Genomic DNA, 18,665 nt, shown 5'->3' on the forward strand with positions numbered 1-18,665 from the left:
GCAAGGCTTTCTGTCCTAAATTGTGTCATGGAAATGTAAAGCACAGAAGCTCATGATGTCTGTGCTGACCATGATGCCAGATGCCTACCTGCCTGCACATTATCCCTGTTTCCTGTCTGTCTGAATTACTCAAACACAAACGTTGTGTCTGCTTCCATCACCATTCCTGGTAGTGCATTCCAGCCACCTATACGTCTGTATATTAAAAAAAACCTCATAGATCTTTAAATTTGTCCCCCTCACCCTCTGGCTATGTCCTTTAGTTTATGACATTTCTACTCTGGAGAAGAAAACCTGCTCTCTACCCTAGCTATGCCTCTTACAAATTTCTTTCAGGTCTTCTCCCCTCAGCCTCAAACCCTGGAGAGAAAACAATCCCAAGTTTGTCTGACCCCTGGGGCATTTAATTTTAAGATTACATCGAGCCCATTTAAAGAACATAGGAAGCACACACAGATAAGGGATATAGAAACTTCACAATAAAGCAATATATGTATGTTCAATTAATGCATTAAAATTGATATGCTTTTGCTGGCTAGTAATATAAAATAATCAATGCTTGAAGAAACATGAAAGTTGATTTCTGAAAACCTGCTACTTGATTCCAACTGGAATTTGCACATTGTTGTTTCGGGCATACTCGGCACGATTAGCTAGCTACTCTGTATTCACCACAGGACGGTGAAGAGAAAAGACTTCAGAAGTTGTTGACGCTCCTCCTCCATCAAACACACTGGGTCAGGAATGTAGAATTAGACAGAGATGCGAACCAGACTTGACCAGTTGAGACAAGTTGAGAGTGGTTGAACAAGGCATTCAGGACCCTGTACGTTTCCCAGATTTAAAAGTGCAAAAGATCTTCCTCGGTTCATGCAATAACAAGGTATTGGTTGACCCTCGGTTTTACACCTTCAACACGAGCCAGCTACAACTGTCTAACAAGGTAACAGAACTGCTCCAACAGCCCCGCAAGGTAACATTTCTAGTCTGATCGATCGTTTGTTGGGTCCGGCTCACTTTAACTGCACGGCATGGCGCCCCCTTATGCACCTTGGAAGTTGCAGAGAGTCCAATTACCGAGGCACCGCCTGGGTCCATTCAGCTTCTGTTAGCCCTGTGGTTCACTTTCTTCACATCTTTAAATTTCACCAGGCAGAGCACGGCGTGTACACTCGCGGGCCTGGTGCTCGGCGGCAAATGACTCGCTGGGCTCCTGCGCATTGCCAGCAATTACAGAACGATTGCAGTCTGTATTTAAGAATGGAATTTACGCATTATTTTTGCCTTTAAAGAATATTGTTGTAATTTCTGGGTTCCTTAAGGTTGTTATAGCAGCGGGTGGTGGTGGGGATAAGCTTCCACTACCTATTAAATGCTCCCAATGGCGTGCGCCTCAAATAACCTCTGACAACCAAGTCCAGCTCCTGACCTTCACTTGGGGCTTAGCCATTAAATCCGGCCAAACAATTTCTACTGACGAGAGAAGGGGCATAGGCGGGTTACTAGCGCCTTAAAACCTGTTGCTTCGGACAGATAGGACTCGTCAGCCGTGGTTGGCAGCTCATCTGGAAGGAAAGCTCTGATCTCAAACCTTTGCTGCCTTGCGGCTGCACAGTACCTACTCATGGGGAAGGCTTCGGGAGTAAATCCCGAGGAAAAATCCGGAGCTGGAGTCGCTAAGACAGTCCTACGTTGATTGGCAATTCCTGCGATACGGCTGGTGCCGAAGTGTATCGGTGTCTGCCGTTTCTGTACACCGGCAATAGCTTGCTCTCCACATCGGTTATGCCCTGGCTTGCCTATCACGTAGACAAATGGGACGCGACAGCCATGGCCGACCCCGACTAACGGAGGACCTTTGAGTAACGGAGGGTCTGGAGGTAATCATAAAGGTATATCGTTGTTTAAGCAAGGGGAGTTTGGGTGATGTTTATAGTGAATCCCTGAAATAGATTGTTGTACAACTTCATATCAAACCGTACCACAAGCGGGTTCAAATGCACCAGCAGACGTTTATTTCCAAACTAGTTTTCGACAAAAAGCAACAACATCCAAGGGCTCCGAGTTCAAATCCGACTGAAAATCTTAAATGGATAAACTCGAATTTAAAAGCAAATAAGCTTCGAGAATGAGCACGATACAGTGGCTAAAATTATTTAGCTTGTAAAAGGATGCACGCTGGCATAGTTAATCCTGTATAACTGCTGTCTTACAAAGCCCGCTCTCTCTGGACTGTATGGGTTTCCTCCCACATCTCCAAGACAGGCGGTAGCAGCAGATTGCCCCTAGTGTGGAGGTGAGTGTGGGAAGTGGGGGGGGGGGCGGTCAATGGCGATGAATGGAGATTAAAATCTATAAATAAATAAATAACAAACAAAAGAAAATCGTAGATGCTGGAAATCCAAGCGACACACACAAAATGCTGGAGGAACTCAGCAGGCCAGGGAGCAACTGTGGAAAACAGTCGACATTTCTGACCAAGACCCTTCATTAGGACTGGGAATCTCTCAACATAGGGATCTCACAACAGATTTGGGCATGGAGCCACTATCCTCACTGATGCCAAATCATTCTTGCAAAGTCTTTCTCACAAACATCTGAGAACTGGGGTCAGTATTAGGAGAGTTGTCTGACAGACCATTTAAGCGATGGCCAGTCCTTCATGAAGGGTCATGGTCTGAAACATTGATTGTTTACTGTTTTCCATAGATGCCGTCTGGCCTGCTGTGTTCTTGGAGCATTTTGTGTGTATTAATTGGGATCAGTATTGGATTAGTGTAAGTGTAAGTAAGTTAGCATGGTCCCCGTTGAAAGGCTCTATAACTCTGATTCACTCATAGACCATAGACAGTACAGCATGGAAATAAGTCCTTCTGCCCATGATACATGATGTCAATCTAAACAAATCCAATCTGCTTAGTCAAGTCTGTTTTTATATTCCCTCCCCATTCATGTGTCTGTTTAAAATCTTTGCAAATATTGCTATCTGCTTCTACCATCTCCCCTTGGCAGCACCTTCCAGACAGCTACCACTCTCTCTGTTATAAACAATGTGCCTCACAATTTTCTGTTATACTTTCTTCCTCTCATCTTAAACCTATGCCCCCTAGTATTTGATATTTCCACCCTGAAGAACAGACTAGAGCTCCCTATCTGCACCTCTCATAGTTTTATATTCTAACATCAAGCACCCTCAACCTCGAACACTCCAAAGAAAACAATCAAAGTTTGTCCAATGTTTCCTTGTGTCTACTGCCCTTCATTCCAAGTAACATTCTGGTTAAACTCTTCTAAACTCTCTTCAAAACCTCCACATTCTTCCTGCAATACAGCAATCTCAACTGACTACAATACTGTAACTGTGCCCTAACCAAAGTTTTATACAATTGCAATGTCTTCCCAAATTTTATACCCAATGGCCAAACTAATGATGCAGCATGAATCATGCTGTCTTTAACAAACTATTCACTTGTATTGCCACTTTCAGGGAGCTATGAAGTCGCTTCCCTCTCTAAATCAGTGCTCCTGAGGTACTCCTATTTTCGTTTACTTTCTTATTACATTTGATCATTCAAAGTGAAACCACTCCATAGTTATCTGGAATAAGCTAAATCTGCCCTTTATCTGCCCACATTTCTAACTGGTCTATGCCCTGCTGAATATTTAGACAATCTTCATCACTAGTTACTATTCACTAACTGGGTGAACATAGGGACCTCACACCTTATTTTGGGAACGGACCCATTATCCTTGCTGGTGCCAACCCAGTCATCCTTGCAAAGTCTTTCTCACAGACATCTGAGAACTGGGGTCAGTATTAGGAGAGCTGTCCCACAGACCACTTTATCAATGGCCAGTCATAGTTGCACTCATAATATTATTCCTCAAAGGCATTCTGCCAGACTATTCCTTCACAGTGTCAGGCTACCTCGACACACTGGATTTTTAACACATTGGTGTACAGGCAGGAGGAATAGCTGTAGGCATCCTCAGCATTAACTCCACAAAGTCTTAAGTCATCAGGTTAACCCTTGACAAAGAATCTTATTTGTGATTACCATGCACCCTCCTGCTCAGCTGATGAATCTATCCTCCTCCACGGTGAGCACACTAGGAAGAATCACTGTAAGTATCAGGACTGTATTCCAGGTACTGTCTGCAATGTCCATCACTTGACTGCTGGTTAACTCCTAAAGATCATAGCTGCTTGCTGGGGTTTATGCCAGGTAGCAAGTGAACCAACATGAAGGATAAAACTACTTAAAATCATCCTCACCAACCTATCTGTGACTAATACAAATGTGTTAGAAATAACCACAGAACATTCTCTGTGAATGCAAGGTCTCTTCTTCACACCAATGACATCCTCTGCCTTGTTGTGTAACCCTGCAATCAGGCTAAAGGGTATTACAAGGTAATATGGAGCAGCACTGAAAAACTACACCGTAGTCTGTAACCTTACAGCCCAGTATATACCTTATGCCAGAGGATCCCAACTATTTTTCATGCCATGAAGGATCAGCACCAGACATACCTAAAACCGAGGTGCCAGTCCGGTGAAGCTGCGACAAAGGATTACATACAGGTTAAACAAAAGAGCGTGTACTAGAAAGGTATAAGCAATCTTGTATTAAGGGTGAGACTGAAGTTCTCCAATTTGGTTACTAAACAGCTGATAAGAGAAGGAGAAGATAATATCCTCGATGATAGAACCCAGCGTGTGAGTGCTAAAGACATGATTGAAGAATTGCAACCATAACTCCCAGTGTTAGAGTGGACAGGCTTGGTCTCAACGGGCTTAGCAAGAACATGTGAGGTGTGTGTGAAACTCAGATGTTTCAGAGATGAGGCACAGGTGCGAACAGATAAGCTTTTTCAATTGTCTGTAGATCCTTAGTGTTTAGTTTTGTATAGGCAGGATGGTTAAAGTGGAAGAATAGACCTCCTGTGAGATGTGGAATTTCAGGGTACCTAACAGTCTCTCTGATGACTATCTCTGCAAGAAATGTACCCAACTTCAGCTCCTGATTGATAAGATCAAGGAGCTGGAGCTGGATGTACTCAGGATCATCCAGGAGGCTGAAGGAAAAGCTCATTGTTGAAACTTTTACTGAGGTTTGTCTTTTTTTTCTTTCTCTCTGTCCACTGGGTGTTGGTCTTTTTGTTTAAATTGTGTTATTTCGGGCTTCTTGCTTTGTAAACAAACAAATCTCAAGGTTTTATAATTTACACATACTTGATAATAAATGTACTTTGAACTTTGATGTTGTCACACCCAGAGTGCAGGCTTCAGATAGTAAATGCATAAAATTGATGAACTTAGAGCACAAATCAGTATATGGAACTATAATGTTGTGGCCATTGTAGAGTCTTGGTTGAGAGACGGACTGGAATGGGTGCTTAATGTCCCAGGGTTTCGATGTTTTAGAGAAGATAGAGAGAGAGGTAAAAGAGCTGGGGGAGTCGGACTACTAATCGGGGACAATATTGCAGCTACACTCAGATGGGGCATACTGGAATATAGTACTCGGCCACTGAGTCCATGTGGGTGGAACTTAAAAATGGGAAGGGTGCAATCACACTGATGGGATTGTACTACAGACCCCCCAGTAGCCACTGCGACATTGAGGAAGAGATATACAGGCAAAGGTGTAAAATCAGTAGGATTATTGTCATGGAAAATTCAATTTCCCTAATATAAATTGGAATCATCTTGGTGCAAATAGTTTTGATGTGGCAGAATTTGTTAGATAGATAGCTAAATAGATAGACCAGTGAGTCTCACATCAGTGGTAGGGAGGTTACTGAAGAGAATTGTTAGGGATTAGATTTACAAGTATTTGGAAAACCATGGCCTAATTAGGGAGAGCCAGCATGACTTTGTGTGGGTTAAATTGTGTCTTACTAACTTGATTGAGTTTTTTGATGAGGTGATGAGGAAGATTAATGATGGTAGAGAGCTGTGGATGTTGCCTACATTGATTTTAATAAGGTGTTTGACAAGGTTCCCCAGGGAAGACTCATCCAGAAGATTAAGATGCATGGGATCAATGGTGAATTGGTCATATGTATTCGGAACTGGATGCCCTTATAAGACAGATGGTGGTGGTTGATGGGACTGATTCTAGGTGGAAGTCTGTGATTAGTGGTATTCCACGGGGATCTGTACTGGGACCTCTGCTGTTTATGATGTATATAAATGACCTGGATGAAAATTTACATGGGTGGGTTAGTAAATTTGCAGATTGGTCCTGTTGTGAATAATGTAGATGACTGGCAAAGATTGGTGGTGTTGTGGATTCTTTCTTTTATTAGATGAGGGATTGAGTTCAAAAGTTAGGAAGTTATGTTGCAGCATAATAACATTCTATTTTGCCTGCATCTGGGGTATTGTATACAGATCTGGTTACACCATTGTAGAAAGGATGTTGAGGCTTTTGAGAGGGTGCAGAAGAGGTTTATCAGGATGCTGCCTGGATTAGAGGGCATGTGCTATCATGAGATATTTGACAAACTTGGATTGTATTATCTGGAGCAGCAGAGACTGACAGGAGATCTGATAGGGGTTTATAAGATTATGAAAGGCATAGATAGGGAGACAGACAAAATCTATTTCCCAGGGTTGAAATGTTTAATACCAGAGAATGTATTTAAGGTGAGAGGGGTAACTTCAATGATGTGAGAGGCAAGCTTTTTACATGGAGCTTGGTGGGTGCCTGGGGTGGTGGTAGAGGCAGATACATTAGGAACTTTAAAGAGATGTTTAGATAGACACATGAATTTGTGGAAAATAGAGGAATATGGACATTGTGTAGGCATAAGGATTAGTTTAGCTGGCCATTGGATTACTAATTTATTTGGTTTGGCACAACATTGAGGTCCAAACGGCCTGTTCCTGTGAGGTACTGTTCCATGTTCTATGTTCTATATTCAGCCACAAGTGTGAAGTGGATAATCTGTGTCCTGCAATCCCCAACATCACAGAGACTGATAGATGTCTGGATATTAGTGGAATCAAAGGGTATGGGCATAGTGCAGGAAGATCAGGCATGTTCATGAATGGGAGAGCAGGATCAAGGGGCCAAGCAGCCCACTCCTGCTACTACACCTGTTTAACATCAAGTCAGTATTTAACCAAATAAGTAAGTAAGAAGTTGTGGTGTTATTGACTTCAATGGGCTTCAAAGGGAAATCATCTCAGTGGTTGGAGCCATATAAAAGGAGAATGACTGTGGTTGTTGGAAGTTGGTCATCTCAAGCACGTTCAGCTCCTCCATCAATGACGTTTGTTTCATAAAACCATCGGAAGTGGAGATGTTCATTGATGGTAGCAGAATGTTCAACTCCATGGGACCATAAGACATAAGAGCAGAATTAGGCCATTCAGTCCATCGAGTCTACTCCACCTTTCGATCGTGGCTGATTTATTTTCCCTCTCAACCCCATTTCCTGTCTTCTCCCCATAACATTTGATGCCCTTACTAATCAAGAACCTGGTGACTGTAGGCCTGCTTTGGATTTGGAGGATTGTCCGTGCGTGTGGGAGGGTGGGTGAGAAGGAGCGTGGGGAGGAGGAAAGGGGCTGGCTTTGCTATTGTTGTTTTGTTGCTTGTTGTGTTTTGCCAAGCATGTTTGTCATGCTATGTTGGCACTGGAATATGTGGCAACACTTGCGGGCTGCCCCTAGCACATCCTTAGATGTGTTGGTTGATAATGCAAATGACATATTTCATGTTTCATACATTTATTGTATGTATTTATTACATGTGATAAATAAATCTGAATCTAAACCTATCACCCTCCACTTTAAAATGTACCCAATGACTTGGCCTCCACAGCCATCTGGTGGCAATGAATTCCACAAATTCATCACCTTCTGTCTATAAAAAAAATCCTCCTCATCTCTGCTCTGAAGTGACATCCTTGTATTCCGAGGCTGTGCACCTTCATCCTTTTACACCCTCTCAAAGACGTAATGTAAATGCAAGATTTTTTTTTACTTCAGCTGATCCACATTTGTGGTCTCCTAACTGCAAAGGTGTCCTCAAATAGATTTTGTTGATCTCTCGAACTATGTATAAGCAATACTCATTTGTAACTGAACTTCCAATAGACACACTTGGCACTGCATATTAGAGATGTTCACCTGAAACTTTCCATCTTGTGTTATGAACATGTGAAATATATTTTTTTATTCTTTTTAATTCTATAGAACTTTATTAGTGCAGATTGGTGATAGCAGTATAAATGTTTACATTTATTCAATCTTGGGTTGTGGACATCATTGGAAGTTCTGGTGTTTATTGCCCTTCCTTAATTGCCTTGAACTATTTAAGAGATAGTCACATTGAGTCAATAGAATTGTACTGCACAGAAACAGGTGTTTCATCTCAAATGATCTAGATCAACTAATCTGTTAGTCTCATTTGGTGCAGGTCCCTTGAAACCTTTCCTTATCCATCCGTGGATCTGGAATCACATATAGGCCATACCAGTTAAGGATGTCAACTTTTCTTTGGTGAAGCCCATTATTGAACCAGATGGGTTTTTACACCAATCCAATTGTTATGTGCTGACTGTCACTGATGCCAGTTTTTTTTTTTGCTTCCCATCAGGGAGGAGGTACAGGACTTTGAAAACCCACACTCAATGTTTCAGGAACAGCTGCTTCCCCTCCACCATCAGAATAGTCCAGTAATTCTGAACAGTCCATGAATAGTTGCTATTCCTCTTTACAATATTTATTCATTTATTTATTGTAACTTACAGTAATCCTTATGTCTTGCACTGTACTGCTGCCACAAAACAACAAATTTCATGACATGTTAGTCTAACTTTGATTCTGATTCAAACACACAGTGGGATTTGAAATCTTGGGATCAGAAGTCCAAACCTCTGGCTTGAGTTTGAATGACTTCTTCTATGTTATTGTATTCCTGCAACTTTGAGACTCAGTAAAATGTTGGCTTGCAGGTACAACAGGTTACTAAGAAGGCAGACGGAATGTTGGCCTTCATTGCCAGAGGGATTGAATTCAAGAGCAGGGAGGTCATGCTGCAACTATACAGGGTACAGGTGAGGTCGCACCTGGAGTACTGAGTGCAGTTCTGGTCTCCATACTGGAGGAAGGATATACTGGCTTTGGAGGCAGTGCAGAGGAGGTTCACCAGGTTGATTCCAGGGATGAAGGGGTTAACCTATGAGGAGAGATTGAGTCAGAAGAATGAGAGGAATTCAGAAGAATGAGAGGGGAAACATACAAAATTTTGAAAGGGATAGATAAGAGAAGTAGGAAAGTTGTTTCCACTGGAAGGTGAGACTAGAACTAGGGGACATTGCCTAAAGATTCAGGGGAGATGATTTAGGATGGAGATGAGGAGAAACTATTTTTCCCAGAGAGTGGTGAATCTGTGGAATTCTCTACCCAGGGAAGCAGTTGAGGCTTCTTCACTAAATATATTTTAGATACAGTTAGATAGGTTTTTACATAGTAAGGGAATTAAGGGTTATGGGGAAAAGGCAGGTAGATGCAGCTGAGTTTATGGACAGATCAGCCATGATCTTATTGAATGGCGGGGCAGGGTTGATGGGCTGGATGGCCTACTCCTGCTCCTATTTCTTATGTTCTTATGTTCTTACTTCAATTGTAAATATAATTAGAAGTGAATTGATATTCAGTTGATGGAACAGATTGCCCGAGAGTGTGTGGGAAGCAGTGCCACTGATAACATTTAAGGAGTATCTCCACTGGTATTCAAATCACTTAGACATAGAAGGCGCTGGGTCAAGAGCTGAAAGATGGGATTAGTATGGAAGGTGGTGGGCTGAATGGCCTGTTTCCATGCTGTATAACTCTGTGACTAAATACAGGTTTCCCCCGCCATCCGAAGGTAGAGCGTTCCTATGAAACGGTTCGTAAGCCGGAATGTCGTAAAGTGAAGAAGCAATTACCATTTATTTATATGGGAAAAATTTGTGAGCGTTTGCTGGCCCAAAAAATAACTTACCAAATCATGCCAAGTAACACATAAAACCTAAAATAACAGTAACATATAGTAAAAGCAGGAATGATATGATAAATACACAGCCTATATAAAGTAGAAATACTTTTCTACAATCATTGCTGCCCGACAGGTAATTAATTAGCTTGTTTATTTCCGTTTTTTTCTTAAAGATGTGCTGGGTGCGTCCCGGCTACCGCTGCCCCGCTGCATTCTTCGCAGCCCGGTATTGTTTCGTGGCCTGGAGGTTGGGGTGGTGGAACACTGAGGTGTCATCTCATCGTCGTCTGTTTCCATCAGGGCAGGCAGGTCATCTTCTTCTATGTCTGCCTGCCTTGATGTTGAAGGTTGAGGTTCGTCGTCTGCTGTGGCTGATGTGGAAGGCTTGAAAAACGACAGTATGCTTGACTGCTTAGCCTCGCGCATTTTTCTATCATACAGTTCTTTGTAAGCACTCAAACCATCCTGCAAATATGCCCTAAATCTACGTACCCTTTCAAAATTAAAGTCGTACTTTTCTGCAATCATTGCAGCGAAAATCTCCTGGACGATTCTGGACGACTTCACTTTCGGTCCGTTCACTACTGCATTCGGTTTCCATTGTTATCCTTTCCTCTTCCAATTGCATCAGCTCTTCATCTATCAGTTCTTGGTCATGGAATGCCAAAACCTCTTCAACATCATCTTCATCAACTTCCACAAGCCAAACTCACTTTGTCCTTACTTCGTTCACCACGATCGAAATGCTTAATTATGTTTAGTTTTACGCTAAATGTAACACCCTTACGAGCTCTCTTAGGCTTTTCCGATACCTTAGAACTCATATTGCAAACGGATGCTCACAGGCACGTGTTTAAGCAATGTCGGCTAGAATGCAGTTCTGGGGGAAGGAGCTTGGCTGCTTGGGCGCACGCTGCCTTTTATCGCGCGCTGCTTTTTTCAAGCGCTGCCTTTTTTCGTAACAGTGAAAACACCTGTTAGCGAAAATAGATAACTAATGAAGGTCTTTCGTAACAGCGAGGTTTCGTAAAGCGAACGTTCGAAAAGCAGGGGACACCTGTAATCCATATTTCAAATTCATACAGAATATGAGACAATTGCTGGCAAGGCCAGCAATGACTACCCCTCCTCATCTTATCTGGAATTTAGTGGCTTGCCCAGACACCTCAGGAACAAAGAATTAAGTATAGGCTGGTCAGAGTGTTGTTAGTAAATTCCCTTTCCCGAGAACATTGCTGAATTAGATGGGTTTTAATGACAATTAGGTGGTTTTTTCAAATTACTTCAATAAGAAGTGAGAGGCTGAAGGCCTTATTGCCATGGAAATCACTCATTTGGCCAGCCATGTATTCCCTGATCTTTTCATCTGTTGAATAAATCTGCCCTTATCTTACACAAATCTTGACCTCATGCTTTAAACCAACATTGTGAATGCTCTCCTCCTCTCTCACATCCCACCACACCCACACTTCATCCCCATGTAACAACGATCAAGCTCTCATTATGGCACTTTATCCATTGCAACTTTTCTGCAGCTCAGACTATACTGTGTTCCATCTCCATGCCTGAGCGGGTTTATCATTTTCCTTAAGTCGCATCCTGTGAATTGTTTTGCATTGTTGCATCTTCATTTTCCAGTTTTTTTAATTTTTGATTTCCTGTCATATTTGTTTCTGTTCCTGGAACATTAGAAAATAACCGTATCCTGATTTAATGTTGATGGCAGTCTTTTCTGGAAACTTTTCTGTGTTTGTAAATATTTTCCTAACTTCGCCCAGTCCTTTCCCCAAATGTCAGCCTGTAAATCAGCTTTTCTGTGTTAGCAGATGTTTTTTAACCAGTGTGCCTTCAGCTCTCTCTTGTTGGAAGACTACCTTACGTATATATTCTTACACTTGCAACATGCCCAGTTCATGGAATTATTCATTGGGAAAAGAGATCATGTGAACTTTCTGAAAACTCCAAAACATAGTTACTCAGGCCAACATTTTCAGTATTATCAATGTTTACACTTTAGTGCATTAATTGATATGCAACAAAGAAGATAACCTTATTAGTATATTCATTCAGAAAGTTAACCATATTAGTACATTTTTGGAGATTTCTATTTTATACAAGATTACACAAATCATTGTTTTGTTGCAGACAGATTAAAATAAAGTAATGCAATTGTGATTATTAAAATAGAAGTTGCAAATAGTGTCTTAACAAGTTCAAACAACATGACACTCATGTATACCACAACACAACATCCTCATCCTTTTTTGGAATTTATTTTTAAATGGAATAACCAATTCATTTGTTTGCCACTGATGGCCAATGAGTAAATGTTGCCCACACATCAGGCAACCTAATCTTCATGGATCCTTTACATTCGCCTCATTGTGCAGAAATTACCTCAGCTGAACGGCTGATTCTATCAACTGTGACACTGCAATTTTCCCTTGGTAATGCACTTCAAAAGCCAGAATCAATTTAGTATATGAGTGAATAAACTACAACACAATCAAGATAGTGCAGGTGCTGGGAATCTGAGTTAAGCATTCAGCAAGCCAGTCAGCATGTGTGAAAATAGAAACAGACTTACTGTCTAGATTGGATGAAAGGCCACTAATTTGAAAGGATGGTTCTGTTTTACAGTTTGCATAGATACTACCTGATCTACTGAATGTTTCCAGAATTTTCGAATTCTTTTGGCTACTACTCAGGTTGGTTTTGAAAAATAATGCCGACCCTGAAAACCGATTATGCTGAAGTGAAATGCATTATCTTCACAGGTTCAGGCACGGCAGGAGTAATACACCGTTCTTGAGAAGTTGCATTGTTTGAGAGAAACTGAAAACCGATAACTGAAAACTGAGAACAGGATTCCTCCCACTCCGGTTTGGAGTTTCATTTCTATCTGCTGCAATTATCATGACTGCCTTTAGGGTTCAATCATGTGATTGTGATGGAGATATTTGCAGTATTATCCAAACAGCAACCGGACCTATTTTATGTGGCTTTGCAATGGTATTAATCCTGTTCTCAAGATCGAGGAGTCTGAATAATTTGTCACGACTGGAATATTCAGTTGACCAGCGCTCTTGTGGTGGACAGAACCCTTCTGCTCATTTCATCATCTTTGGTGTCCTGTTTTGTTTCAGTGGAATGCTGCTCACTACCATCGGAGTTTGGACTGTCTCCTGCCCTGGGAGCACGGATGGTCACAATTTAACTATCAAAGTTAACGAAAATGAGAAATGTAAACTGTTGTTTTTGCAAATCATGGGCCCAGCGGTAACGTTTGTCGGCATTTGCTTCTTGTTGATGGCTCATGCCAAAAGGAAGGTAGCATTAAGTGCTGGTGAAGAAAGTACATCTACAAATGATCTGCAGCCTTACATGTCAGGACCATGTCAAATTGCAACAGGTAAGTGAAAGAGCTTAAATCACATAAACACATAAGAAAGACCAGAAATCATGTTGGAAGATATCACTGGACAACAATTTTTTTGAAAGGTTTGCTTCCTCAGAGTTTACTTTTTGTTTATGATAGACCATTGAAGCTGAACACAAATATGATTTCAGACCACTTGTATTATGTGGGAATTTGGAGAAACAAGAATTTGCATAATAGTGCTGACACTTTACAATAGCTCAACTGAACTAAAAATGTTTTCTTGATGATTTCATTTTTATAGTGTTTGAGGCTTCTTGTTTAAGTGTCCAACAGTAGTCAGCCAGCATTGATGGATTCACTTCATGGTTTCAGCTTACATTGTGGGCAACACTTTAATTGACTTGAATTATGAATTGAAATAAATATATAGGCAATCTTTTAAAAAATGTGTGTGATAGGGAAAATTCATAGTGATTTTCATGATAAGCAGTCCAAAATCCTTAAGATACATCCAAATGTAATGTAAAGATACCACATAGCGTTCTGTAGCTAATGGAGAACATTTGAGTTATGCCATTGACATAACATGGAGAAAAAGTTGTAATAGCTTTACTCTCACTCACCTCTCTCATATCTATAATGAATTAATAATAAGGCAGAACATCCATCCTTTAGTTCTTTCATGTTTCATCTGCCTGCCCTGAGCACGGATCAAATTAAAATGCTTCAAGGTTTTTAAAATTTTGTCTACCTGTCAATCTGCTATGAAATCATGAATGGCTATTTGCCCAGTAACACTCTTCTAATGTGAATTAAATAACCATTATTTTGTCTACATCTGTTCAATAAATAGAGTTTTATTTTTGTTGCAGGGTGAAGGAAAGAAAAGGTCCAAGAAATTTTGTACATGCGCTGAATTTCAAGCTCCTAATTTATTGACAATACTTTCATAACTTTTGTAGTCAGATACATTGAATGATCAGAACACAAAGAACCTTTCAATCAATCAGATGGTGCCTCCTCTTGCCTGGGGTAATTCAAAGGTCATCCCCCTACAGTCTAATTGAATCCCTATAGTTCAATTTTTCTTAGAATGTTTATGTACAATCACCTTAAATTCCATTGCAAGTTACAGTACTTGACATTTAAATACATTCTTCATTTCTTACGCAATACCCAGAAATCAGAGACCCTGCTTGATTGAACAACAGCGCCACCTAATGATGGAGAGGAGCTGAAAAGCAGGCCAGGACCAGAGCAGAAATCAATTCTAATGTAAATAGTTTTCAATGCAAGAATATATCATGGCACTAATGGGAAACTGTATATAGGAAATATATGTGAGAAGGTGCATTACAGAAAATACTAATTAGAAACATAGAAACATTGAAAAACCTACAGCATAATACAGGCCTTTCGACCCACAATGCTGTGCCGAACATGTACTTACTTTAGAAATTACCAAGGTTTACCCATAGCCCTCTTATTTTTCTAAACTCCATGTACCTATCCAGGAGTCTCTTAAAAGACCCTATTGTATCCATCTCCACCACCGTCACCGGCAGCCCATTCCACGCACTCACCACTCTCTACGTAAGAAACTTACCCCTGACATCTCCTCTGTACCTACTTCCAAGCACCTTAAAACTGTGACCTCTCGTGTTAGCCATTTCAATCCTGGGGAAAAAGCCTCTGACCATCCACACAATCAACACCTCTCATCATCTTATACACCTCTCATCCTCCATCGCTCCAAGGAGAAAAGGCCGAGTTCACTCAACCTATTCTCATAAGGCGTGCTCCCCAATCCAGGCAACATTCTTGTAAATTTCCTCTGCACCCTTTCTATAGTTTACACATCCTTCCTGTAGTGAGGTCATCAGATATGAGCACAGTACTCTGAGTGGGGTCTGACCAGGAGTCCTATATAGCTGTAACATTACCTCTCGGCTCTTGAACTCAGTCCCACAGTTGATGAAGGCCAATACACCGTGTGCCTTCTTAACCACACAATCAACCTGTGCAGCAGCTTTGAGTGTCCTATGGACTTGAACCCCAAGATCCCTCTGATCCTCCACATTGCCAAGAGTCTTACAATTAATACTATATTCTGCCATCATATTTGAACCACCTCACACTTATCTGGGTTGAACTCCATCTGCCACTTCTCAGCTCAGTTTTGCATCCTCTCAATGTCCCGCTGTAACCTCTGACAGCCCTCCACACTATCCACAACACCCCCAACCTTTGTGTCATCAGCAAATTTACTAACCCATCCCTCCACTTCCTCACCCTGGTCACTTACAAAAATCATGAAGAGAAGGGGCCCCAGAACAGATCCCTGAGGCACACCACTGGTCACCAACCTCCATGCAGAGTACAACCACTACAACCACTTTTTGCCTTCTGGCAAGCCAATTCTGGATCCACAAAGCAATGTCTCCTTGGATCCCATGCCTCCATACTTTCTCAATAAGCCTTGCATGGGGTACCTTATCAAATGCCTCCTTCATCAATGCGTTTAGTCACATCCTCAAAAAATTCAATCAGGCTTGTAAGGCATGACCTGACTTTGACAAAACCATGCTGACTATTCCTAATCATATTATGCCTCTCCAAGTGTTCATAAATCCTGCCTCTCAGGATCTCTTCCATCAACTTAACAACCACTGAAGTAAGACTCACTGGTCTATAATTTCCTGCGTTATCTCTACTCCCTTTCCTGAATAATGGAACAACATCTGCAACCCTCCAATCCTCCGGAAGCTTTCCTGTCCCCATTGATGAAGCAAAGATCATCGCCAGAGGCTCAGCAATCTCCTCCCTCGCCTCCCACAGTAGCCTGGGGGTACATCTCATTCAGTGACTTATCCAGCTTGATGCATTCGGAAAGCTCCAGCATATCCTCTTTCTTAATGTCTATATGCTGAAGCTTTTCAGCCCGCTGTATGTCATCCCTACAATTGCCAAGATCCTTTTCTGGAGTGAATACCGAAGCAAAGTATTCATTAATTCCCTTTGTTATCTCCTCCGGTTCCATACACACTTTTTCACGGTCTCACTTGATTGGTCCTATTCTCTCACGTCTTTTCCTCTGGCTCTTCACGTACTTGTAGAATGAGTAATTCTATAAATTTCCCCAATTTTCTTTGTGTTCAAAGGTCTTCTTATGTATATTTTAAAATTAATTGACCATCCACATGTGCTTTCACCTCTAATTTGTTCTTGTGAGATAGTACCAATATTTCAAAGTTTCAACGTACATTTATTATCAAAGTATGTATAAAAGTATACAACCCTGAGATTCGACTTCCCACAGGCAGACACGAAACAAAGAAACATGGATCCCGTGACAAGAAAATATCAAACACCCAATGCATGAAAAAAGAACAAATTGCACAAACAGCAATGACACACAGAATATTAAACATCAAATGACACACAGAGTATTAAACATCAAACTTGAGTCCCTGAAAATGGTCAAGAAGTGACAGCCACTAAGTCTGTTCAGTTTAGTGTTATACCGATGACTGCAGGCCACAGCTGCAGAACCAGTTACATGCTGAAGCATAACTCACCTAAGACTATTTTGTGATTCTTATTAGCCAACAAATATGTGACTTACTACACCGTAATTCTTTATTTTCTGTACCTTTTCAAGTATGTTCAGGAAAATGCTATACATTTACCAATTCCTGTTTTCTCCACAGCACATTACTTTTCCAATAAATGGGTTTAACTTGATTTCTTTTTCACAAAACCATGTTGACTTTAACTCATTATCATCAGTTTTTCTAAGAACCCTGCTATAGTGCCTTTAATAATAACATCTAACATTTTCTTTAAGGTAGATATTCAGCTAACCAGCCTGTAGTTTCCTGCTTTGTCTACTTTGTTTACTCTTTGAATAAAAATTCATTATTTTTCAATCTGAAAGAAATGTTATGTTTTGTAACTCAAAAACATAAAATTAATTGAAGGAAAAGCACAGGAGCCCAGAATAATGTGCTCACTTTGTTTTTTGCTTGAGTGAGCTATGCCCATATAACGTGGTGGCATAATGACATATGCCATTCACATAGTTTTATGTATACTCCATAATGAATTATGTAAACAACAAAGACTGCTTAATCAAACAGTATATTTACAATATTACTCCAATATTATAAAAAACATTTTAAAAAACTACAGGAACCTCCCCAAAATCTAAGGAATGTTGGAAAATTAAAACCAACACATCAACAGTTTCACTAACCACTCCTTTTAAGAACCAAAGTTGAAGTCCATCAGGACCCAATGACTTGTCAGTCTGTAGATCAGACAGTCTGCTCAGCAACACTACCCTAATGATTGAAATTTTCCTGAGTTTATCCCTGTGTTTCAATTTCTGATTTACAGTCATCTCTGCAATGCTACCTGCACCCTCTGTAACCAATTCCAGTCTTATGATTCTGGTCTTCTGTAACTTCCCAGCAATCTTACTTTTCACTACATCATTTTAACAGGCCAGTAAAAGATTCACTCTGCCAATTTTTTTTCAGTAAACTCCTTGTCAATTACTTGTAAAAATCTTAAAAGCAGAGTTTTGATTATGTGTTATCATTTCCTCTAACATGCTGGGATTTATGTTTTCGTTTGATTATATGGGAAGCAATTTAATTTATCTTTTATAAAGATGTTAAAAGTGCTATCAGAATGGAAGCTATAAAAAACATTTTAGTTGAACTAGAACTCTATACTGAATATGTTAAAGGAATCTTCTTCATCTCATCCAGATAGCTCTGGGCTGGTTCTTCCACTACCACCGCCTTACTTCCCCAACCCACTGGTAAATGATGTCGATCATCCTGCACCTACTGAAGACCCTCCTTCTTATTTCAGTGTCATCTTTTGCAGGTAAAAATCAACTTACTCTTTAAAGTACTATCAAAGCATACTTGCAGTACCCTACCAGATAATTTGGAAATTTAGCTATATCAGTTTCTGAATAGTAAATATTTCTCCTGAAAAATCTCACAGGAGAGAAATATTCATTTTATGCTGTATAAACCTGATTTGTTGGTCCTTCTTTCATTCTTAGGCTTCCTCTGAGCAAGTTGGACACACTTTTTAGTAAGACAAAAGCAATATTCAATATTGTTACAAGGAAGAACACAATTAGAACAAAAAAACAAAGTTAATTGCAGTACAAAGTGGTCATCATGTTGCTATGTATACTGAGGTAGTGATTCAGGTTTTGCATGCTGATTCAAGAAATGAATGGTTGAGGGGAAGAGGCCATT

At 40.6% G+C, this 18,665-nt stretch overlaps 1 protein-coding gene across 1 annotated transcript; it reads left to right on the forward strand.

The window, feature by feature from the left end:
• The first annotated feature begins 902 nt into the window (after positions 1–902).
• Positions 903–18,283, forward strand: LOC134347351 (transmembrane protein 171-like). Its single transcript, XM_063049743.1, has 3 exons — positions 903–943; positions 13,148–13,413; positions 18,159–18,283. The coding sequence occupies exons 2-3, from the start codon at positions 13,152–13,154 to the stop codon at positions 18,281–18,283; spliced, it is 387 nt and encodes a 128-aa protein (XP_062905813.1). The 5' UTR covers positions 903–943; positions 13,148–13,151.
• The last annotated feature ends 382 nt before the right edge of the window (positions 18,284–18,665 follow it).

The sequence above is a fragment of the Mobula hypostoma genome, chromosome 5, assembly GCF_963921235.1.
Source record: "Mobula hypostoma chromosome 5, sMobHyp1.1, whole genome shotgun sequence".
NCBI classification, from domain to species: domain Eukaryota; kingdom Metazoa; phylum Chordata; class Chondrichthyes; order Myliobatiformes; family Myliobatidae; genus Mobula; species Mobula hypostoma.